Source organism: the organism of the source record quoted next, unplaced genomic scaffold, assembly GCF_019419815.1.
Source record: "Pyrus x bretschneideri cultivar Hongxiangsu unplaced genomic scaffold, Pyrus_bretschneideri_v1 Contig77, whole genome shotgun sequence".
Classification (NCBI taxonomy): domain Eukaryota; kingdom Viridiplantae; phylum Streptophyta; class Magnoliopsida; order Rosales; family Rosaceae; genus Pyrus; species Pyrus x bretschneideri.
In genome coordinates this window covers 391,522-400,520 of record NW_025999817.1, presented here as the reverse complement: position 1 = coordinate 400,520, position 8,999 = coordinate 391,522, and the positions used below count along the sequence as shown (strand labels likewise).

Here is an 8,999-nt window from a genome sequence, read left to right as displayed (position 1 = left end):
ACATTCTATTTGTTTATTGTATATCGTGCGATAAAAAATTATTTTAATTATTTTATTTAAAATTACTTAATGATTTCTGACTGCATAATAAGATCTTCACATCCTATCCGTTCATCTTAAATCATGCAATCAAAAATTATTTTAATTATTTTATTTAAAATTACCTAATAATTTCTAACCGCATAATATTCTGGAATATCAGAGAGTATCCTCATCCCTCGTTTGAATTTGAAAACCCCCGGATAAAAACCACCACCGCCGTTTTTCTGTACATTTTTCAATTTCTCTCTCATCACTCCACTCTCCATCTCAACACTCTCAAAGTTCATAACCCAAAACTCATTCCTTCTCTCTCCATCACATCACTCCTACACCCTCCGAACCATCGCGCCATGACAGCTGTGCCTCCGCCGGCGCCAGGCCGAGAGCTCTCTAACCCCCCCACCGACGGCATCTCCAACCTCCGCTTCTCCAACCACAGCGATCACCTGCTCGTCTCCTCTTGGGACAAGGTACGCCCTCGCCTTCTCCTACCTCTCGCCACTTTTCCTCTCTAATCCCTCTCTCCCTCTCTCTCTCATTCGCAGACCGTCCGATTGTACGACGCCAGCGCCAATGTGCTGCGTGGAGAGTTCATGCACGGCGGTCCCGTACTCGATTGCTGCTTCCACGACGATTCCTCTGGGTTCAGCGCCGGCGCCGACAACACCGTCAGGCGGTAATTAAAATCACAAACCTAAAATCCCTAATTTTTTCTGCTTGGTTGCTCGGAAATTGCTGTAAAAACCCATCTCTTAACTCTGATGCTTTGTGTATTCCTCTATGTCAATACCCCAGGTTCGTATTCAGCTCCAGTAAGGAAGACATCTTAGGAAGGCACGACGCGCCAGTGCGTTGCATCGAGTACTCTTATGCAGCAGGTATGTTCTTCAAACCATCAATTTTAACATTTGAAAGTAGTTCCAATCAAAACTTGAAGAACTTTTCTGAAGAATTTTTTTGCCCCAGATCGGTTGATTGATCAGATTTTGTAGCGTGCGTAGTTGTAATAATTGCTTTATTAGTATGAATGGAATTTTGACGTTTAATGACTATAAACGACCTTAAATCATGATCTCTGCTGTAATTGGTATTTCCGGTAATCACATTTAATTATGTAAGTTTGAAAGCAAAAAAATTTGTTTCCTTATAATGTAAGACTCCGAGTTTGTAACCAATTCTCTTATGTGCAAATAATATCAGGGCAGTTGATCACTGGTAGTTGGGATAAAACAGTCAAGTGTTGGGACCCTAGAGGTGCAAGTGGACAGGAGCGAACTCTTGTTGGGTCATACCCACAACCCGAGCGTGTTTATTCTCTTTCACTTGTGGGAAACCGGTTAGTGGTTGCAACTGCCGGAAGACATGTCAATGTCTATGATTTGAGAAATATGTCCCAGCCTGAGCAACGGAGGGAGTCTTCGTTAAAGTACCAAACTCGATGTGTACGTTGTTATCCTAATGGAACAGGTAACTTTAATAGCTTTTCTGTTTCCGGACACTACCTCACAAAAAATTTCTTTCTTGCACTTAGTACTTTGGGTATTGCGTTGCTTTGTGGCTAACCATCCCCACTGGTTTTCCTTGCTCACAGAAAAGGGCTTTTTCCATTTTAGGGTACCTTTAAAAAAAATATGAGCTACGAAATATAAGTTGTTTGGGGAATGGAATTGATCAATGTTGTTGGTTGTTTCATGTTTGATTCTGTGATCACATTTTGCAGGTTATGCTCTTAGTTCTGTTGAAGGACGGGTTGCAATGGAATTTTTTGATCTTTCGGAGGCTAGTCAAACCAAAAAGTATGTATGCAGCTATCAGTGAGAAATTTTGCTTTACATTGACTGATATTTTCAGTTTCATTGCCTCGTATCTTTAGGAATCCTTTAAGATGTACACATCTTTGATGCCACCACCACTAAATAAGTTATTGATATATGAATGATTCTCTCTTCATAACCAATGTACACTTGTAGATTTTTCGGTAGAATAACTGTGGCATTCCTCTATGGTCACTGATTTGTGGCTGGTCAACTGGTTTGGAGATAGGGCTCTCTCAAGGATACTATTCTTCACAATGCAGGCATGCATAAATGTAATATCATTCAAACCGCGTCTTCATTCTTAATTTATTAATGTTATTAACCTTTGTGCAGATATGCATTTAAGTGTCATAGAAAATCAGAGGCTGGAAGGGACATTGTGTACCCAGTAAATGCAATTGCATTCCACCCCATGTAAGTTACTTTCCTCCGTTAAAGTTTTGCGTACTAAACTCGTAAACTTTTTATGCGTTGATTTATTGATGTCATAAAAAAGATAGATCATGTCTGGTTTCCTATTGAAAGCATCTTGTAGCTACAATAGTTACATCTGGGAATTTCGTAGTAGTCAACTTCATTCAAGGTTTATTCTCTGGTTGAATGGTTTGGAAAATAAGGATCAGAATTGGTCCTTGTTTATGTGATAGATTATGGCTTGGATTATACTTGATCTATGAGTCGGGATTTAGGTATTTAAAACCTAAATTAAGCCCCAGGGAGGCTTTAGTAGTTTCGGATTCACTTACCTCATGCTTTAATAAAGTTTATCAGAGGAGTTTGAGAATGAGATTCTTGTACATCATTGACTGTCATGTGGACAAGCTACTTTTCCCTCTCAGGACAGTGAAAACAGCAATAGTCTAGAAATTGGTACATACTTTCGCTTGATGAGAGTTGGGATCATACTGCTTATTGTATGAGTAGTGATGCTAGCAGTTTCTTTAGTCCATGTGCATTATCTTATTAGTCCTTTTATGCAATCCAATTGCAGCTATGGTACTTTCGCTACTGGAGGTTGCGATGGCTATGTGAACGTATGGGATGGGAACAACAAGAAGAGGCTGTATCAGGTAATTTTTTGCCTTAGGTGACACTGATATATATGATTTTTTGCCATGGAGAAGTTACATTTATAACAAATTTTCGATGTGCTCGTCTTTGCCAGTACTCCAAGTACCCAACAAGCATTGCGGCGCTTTCTTTTAGCAGAGATGGCCGCCTGTTGGCTGTGGCATCAAGTTACACGTATGAAGAGGGGGATAAACCGTAAGCACATCTCTGTCTTTTGCTCCCTATCCATCACTTTACTCATCTGTCCATCCATGTTTGTGTCCATCTAATGTGTCATCTGTTCATCTTGCAGCCACGAGCCAGATGCCATCTTCATTCGAAGCGTAAATGAGATAGAGGTCAAGCCAAAGCCAAAAGCGTACCCTAATCCGCCAGCGTAAATGAAGTATTTTGCCTTTCGTATTAGTTACTCCGGATATGTTTGTTTAATTTGACGATGTAAGGTTCCAAAATATGTAAAGAGACCATGTGTACCAGTCTTCGGCCATCTTCCGAAACTTCTTCCGCTGTTAGAAACGATGATGCTTTGTAACGCACTTCTTATGATTTCATCTTACATAGAATGCCTCATTCCAATCGGTTTTTGAGTTCATTTTTATCACCTTTTGTTGATTTTCCTTCTGAAAATCCTTCAAGTTTATGTTTTTCTTGCTTAAAAGAAATAGAAATATGGTAACCAAATTCTTCCAAAAATAACATAAAAATAAAGTCGTTACTCGAAAGTATCGGCATAAATACAAGGTGTATGATACCCTCGAGTAAACGCTGAACGCGCTTTCTAAATAGTTTTGGTTCTACAAGCTGTTTGTTTCCCGGGAGACAACATTCCATAGGTTATTTGACATAAGTCTTTCCCGAAACTACCTGCATATACGGGATCAGAAGCATCACAAAATGGGTCGTTGTAATCGCTGTCTTAAGCCAGAACCCGGCTCCAATGCACTAGCTACGGAAGAGACGAGAGGGCTAGCTCAAATCCTTCCTTTGTATATTTATTTCTTTGCAATCACCTAAATCCAGATGGAGCTGCTTGTGGACCACCCACTGCTCCTCTCCTCATAGCTCTCGATTGAGAAAGCATCTCGTCGTAATTCTGAGCAACGAAATTTTCTTTCAGAACTTGCAAGACAGGCGCAGCAGAGAGATTAATGGAAAAAAATTGCAACAAAAAAAGTACCCGTTTCTCAAATGCTGCATCACGTGAATCTATTATCTTGTCTACAATTCCGTACTCTATGGCTTCTTGTGCTTGAAAATACTTGGGCCGCCGGACATCTTTAGATAGTTCTTCCTTGGACTTCCCTGTTCCTTTTGCAAGCAACTCAATGTAATACTCCGTGTTTGCATCCAATTCCTTGGCCTGATAGAAGTTTTTCAACAAAACATGAGTGAGAGGGGATGGAGAGAAAATGGAGAGCGGAGAACGAGCGACGAAGTACCTTAATCCACATGTCGATGACTGACCCACTTGACCTGCTGACCTTTGGTAAATATAATTTTGCTGCGATTCAGTATAATAACAGTGATCAAAAAGTGCACAAAAATAGGGGTGCAAAAAATAAAACCCTCTTTACAGCTTCCCGTATTGCACGAAAATGTGTCAAAAGTATGCTAGATTTGAAGATGGAATCATACTGGAGGAATTTGGCTGTACAGCACGATAACCCTTTGCTCCAAGTGACAGAAGCAGTGCGGCTTGACCATATGCCATGCCACAATTCACAGTATACACGTCTGATTTGACATACTACATGCAGATAAATCAAAATTAGGTCAGACAGTTTGGTAGGAAAAGAAAATGCTAGGGCTTTTCAACGAATATTATTTCCCGATGAGATGACAGACTATATATTGGCATGGCACTGATTATTGCACATTTGCAAAAATATATCATCCTATATAACGGACAAATATATCATCCTACATGGTGAAAATTACCATTGTACCTGTGTAACTTAACTGATTTCCAATTTATAAATAGACATAAAGAGAAAACCTCCAAGAGTTGATAATAATACTTACACTCATCATGTCAGCTATCGCATATGCTTCGGTTTCAGATCCAACACTCTCCATCTTCTCATTCTAAAATGCACCACAAAATTAATACGGATAGGTAATACTTTGAATTAGTGAAAATGATGGGGGAAACCTTTTGATGTTATATTGCACTCATAATTACTTCCAATACTAACCTGTGTCCCCGATGAATTTATGTACAAGTATATAGGTTTAGAAGGGTTATCATAATCCAACCACATAAACTGAGCGACAAGAAGCTCAGTTACTGCTGGTACAATCTACAGAAGTCAGATAAAAGTAAAATGCTGAGTCAGTACAAAATATAAAAATGGTTCGTGAAGAAAGAATCTTGTTGGCAAAAATATAATTAAAATACACACACACACACACACACATATATATATATATATATAATCTCTTACGGGCATGCCCAAATAGCAAATCCGAGCATCTAAAAGTAAGGAAGGCAGATCAGGAGGAGCAGTTCGGGGTCTTCCATTTCCTCTTGCACCTCCCCGATACATGCTCACACTCATACTGTATTGTGAAGGGCCCTTGCCATCCATGCCTGAAATGCTATACATCCCTCCATGATTCAAGTAGTTGTTGGCAGATGAGATGCTTTGCTGTGAAAATTTTTTGGATAAGAACATGTCTAGTCAGTTGATATGCCATATTTAGTATAGTTTAACTGAAATCCACTTAGCCCTTCTGTTAATATCGAGCTACTTAAAATTGGTTAAGAATCTAAGATGCATAGGGAGTGAACCTCTGTAACTTTTTCTGACTGACGTCTGGCAGGATTATCTTCTGTCATGAACATGTCCATTTGGGTAGGAGAAAGGCCATATAGATAATGGGGCACATTCTTAAAATTATCCATCACTGCACATGAGAACAATGAAGAATGTAAGGAGGAAATTAGACTTTTTCATTCTGATTATAATCGGCATTCCAAGTTTCTTTGGAAATTAAAGCATCAGAAAACTCACGTTTCAAATGAGCATAAAAAGGATTAAATCAAATTGCACTATTGATATATCAGAAGAATCCCTTCAGATGTTAAGATCCATGATAATGGCAAGCTTAAAAACCTTGATATTAATTGTTAAGGTACAAACTTTCCCCATCGAATACAAAACAGAACCCCCCTCTTCTAGCATGTGTAGGTATTGATTTTGTTTCCCTTGCAAACCCATTTTCAAGAGCAAGTTCAACCCATGAGTTCTAAACTTTGGTATCAGAGCATGAAAAGAGGGACTTAAGGTGCTAAGTCATTGAATACTGGTAAGTGAGGAAGATTACAAAAAGTGAAGAAGGCAAATATTAAATCGGTGTCAATACATACAGTAAGCTGACGAGGCAATCGGGCTTTGAAACCCATGTCCCACATTGAAAATATAGACCATTCCGACATAGGCAACGATTGCAAACCAGTTTTACACAAACAAGTTGTTAACATCAATGGTTACAAAACCTTTATCGACATAGGCCATAAATAATGCCGAAGTATAATAAGCATTGAACTTTTAGTACTTTTGGGTACACTCAACCACTACACGTAGACGTAAACTAATCCAAATTATACAATCCTCAACTACGCGCTTCTCCTGACTTCTCCAACCAAACTATGGTAAGTCTCATTCTACTTTAGACGTACCAATAGAGCACAACCACTCTAGTTCAGCCAATAGTTCCTCTTCCTGTATATAATGATGCCTGATAGTAATATGGCAACATGAAATTGCCATCAATTCTGTCTAAATTTACTACATTCAAACAAATAAAACCTATTGTCCCCTCAAATATCATGCGCTTAACAACTAAATATTCAAAGTCTCACCTTTCCCTATATTCACCTCCTTACGCAGCAACCCAATTGAAATTTGAAACCTCCTAAATCCCAAAACCAAAAAAAACATAAAAAAAATAAAAATAAAATAAAACCCACATAGGAAATTTGATTCACCACAGAAATGAATCGCAAATTCCCACTTAAAACAAAATTGGAAGACATGGAGGGTAGTGAAGACTCACATCCATCTTTGAGATTTTCCTGCCTAAACTGCTTGGGAACGTGGTCCGAAGCTTTGGCATAAGCAGACTTGAAGCGTCTCTGAGCTTTCAATCTTCCGGAAGAGAGAGGTGGAGCAGCGACGACCTTGGTGCCGTGAAGGAAGGTGTTTGGGATCCCAGCATTAAAGACGCCTGCTTGTCGACCTTGGATGCTGTCTACGGCGGCTGACGGCGGAGCTGAGAGCGGAGAAAGCAGAGAAGTCGCCATGAATAAACAGAGAGGGGGACTTCTCGGAGCTGAGGACAGTGGAGTTCTGCAGTATGAATGTTAATTTTGGGAAGCACACAGGGCCAAGAGAAGTATGAGGTTTTGGTGCATACGTGTGGGATAGGGGATGGTCCAGAGTCCATAATCCATGGGCTCGCGGGTGTGGGTTGGGTCGGATCTATTTCTATTGATGGGCTTGAATAGATGGATACATACCGTGTGAGAGGGTCCTAATTGGGCCTCAAAGTACGTAATTGAGAGTGTTTATGGTATGTTCTATTGGAACTCCACTTCAATCTCTCTTTACCCCTTAAAACTCAAATTGTGTGACATTACCTCTTGAAATTCAAGTTTTGCATCACTTGAAAACGTTTTGTTAATTCCGTAAAAAAAAAAAAAAAATCCATCAAGTCTACTGATGTGGCATGGCTAGGCTCACATATTGCTATTTTGATTGCCATGGTGTACAAAACAATATTTTGATATATTAAAATTGTTTTCGACATGGCGTAGAAGGTCATGGTGCTTCGGTAGTGCATCAAGTCCTTGTTCAGATCTTCATCTCCCCTGAACGAGGTGAAATGTGGTAGGTTGAACTTCCACGGTGGCTCCATCTGCTCAATCTTGTTTGAAAATGGTGACCTGCTCACATTGGCCACATCTCTACGAAGGGCATCATCGGTAATGTCAATGCACTGGAATCTGCGCAGCTGCTATGCTACGAGCCTTTGTACTTCCTTCTGGATTTGTGCTTGGTGAGGCAACGGAGCCTCCAACTGCCCCCGGTGTTGTCATGTTGGTCTATGTTGCTCTTCGGCATGTTCTGCTCGTCTGTGTCGCGACTGCAGTGCACGTGGTTGGCCCTGTGCTGCTCGCCGTTGCTCTTAGCGGGGGCTGTCAGCGAAACTTGAGCTGGACTGCTCACGTGCTCTTCTCTGGGCATCATGTGGTTGCCTATTCCGTTGCTCGTATGAGTATTTTCTTGCGAGCCTAGCCTCGTGTAGACAATTTTCCCAAAATGTCCTGAATGCTCATCGGAGTACAGACCCAACCTCAAATGCACACTGACTTATGAGTCGAGTCGAGAATGAACGCTTTTTTGTGCATCTATACAGGAGAAGATGTTTCCCCGAGGACCCAAACGAAAGTGCACACTACCCGAACTCACGGTTCATGACGGGCAGAGCGGCTCTTTGTCGGGACGTCGCTAGAATGAGTCACATTCTTCCGCCCTTGTCCTGCTTCGGGACACCTCGTCTGGGGTGCACTGTATCTCGATGCGTTTGAGGAGTTGGTTCACCAAGGTGGTTTGGTGCGTGAGGGCATTCGTCAAATTGGCAACCTGTTAGGGCAGGTGGTGCTCATCATTTGGATTGGAAAAGTCTGGAAAATGAGCATTTCCATGTGTGGTGGAAGTATAGTGGATTGTAGGTACAAAGATTGAGCCCAAAACGGACATTCCTGTAGAAAAGTGGGTGAAAGTAACCCTGAATCAATCGCGGGACTAATGGTCCGAGTTAGGATTCCTAGATGTGACCTTGGAATGGACTGGGCCGCGGGCCGAGTAGTCGAAATGGGTCGTGGGGCGCGTTGGACCAGCGCCGGCTCGCCTTGGACCTGTACAACCATGGGTTTTCCTGGTTATTGGGCTGCCACATCATAGTCTACTGGCTAGGTGGCTTGTGCTTGGGCTCATTAAGTTGCTTGGCTAACAGCAGCTGCCACATTCTGGGCTCAGATTTAGGCCTGTTGTGCAATTAGGC

The 8,999-nt window shown here is 41.1% G+C and overlaps 2 protein-coding genes across 2 annotated transcripts; one reads left to right on the top strand and one right to left on the bottom strand.

Annotated features, from left to right (window-relative positions):
* Nucleotides 1-200: 200 nt before the first annotated feature.
* Nucleotides 201-3,508, top strand: LOC103938797 (mitotic checkpoint protein BUB3.2). Its single transcript, XM_009348841.3, has 9 exons — nt 201-512; nt 588-718; nt 838-920; nt 1,243-1,509; nt 1,763-1,838; nt 2,193-2,273; nt 2,851-2,929; nt 3,025-3,125; nt 3,223-3,508. The coding sequence occupies exons 1-9, from the start codon at nt 393-395 to the stop codon at nt 3,308-3,310; spliced, it is 1,026 nt and encodes a 341-aa protein (XP_009347116.1). The 5' UTR covers nt 201-392; the 3' UTR covers nt 3,311-3,508.
* A 90-nt stretch (nt 3,509-3,598) lies between these two features.
* LOC103938798 (ATP-dependent Clp protease proteolytic subunit-related protein 1, chloroplastic) lies at nt 3,599-7,306 on the bottom strand. The gene is made up of 9 exons (XM_009348842.2): nt 6,990-7,306; nt 5,722-5,837; nt 5,375-5,578; nt 5,126-5,230; nt 4,953-5,015; nt 4,566-4,677; nt 4,370-4,431; nt 4,108-4,290; nt 3,599-4,023 (listed from the first exon to the last, which is right to left on the bottom strand). Exons 1-9 carry the CDS (start codon nt 7,234-7,236, stop codon nt 3,937-3,939), a joined length of 1,179 nt encoding a protein of 392 aa, XP_009347117.2. The 5' UTR covers nt 7,237-7,306; the 3' UTR covers nt 3,599-3,936.
* Nucleotides 7,307-8,999: the final 1,693 nt, after the last annotated feature.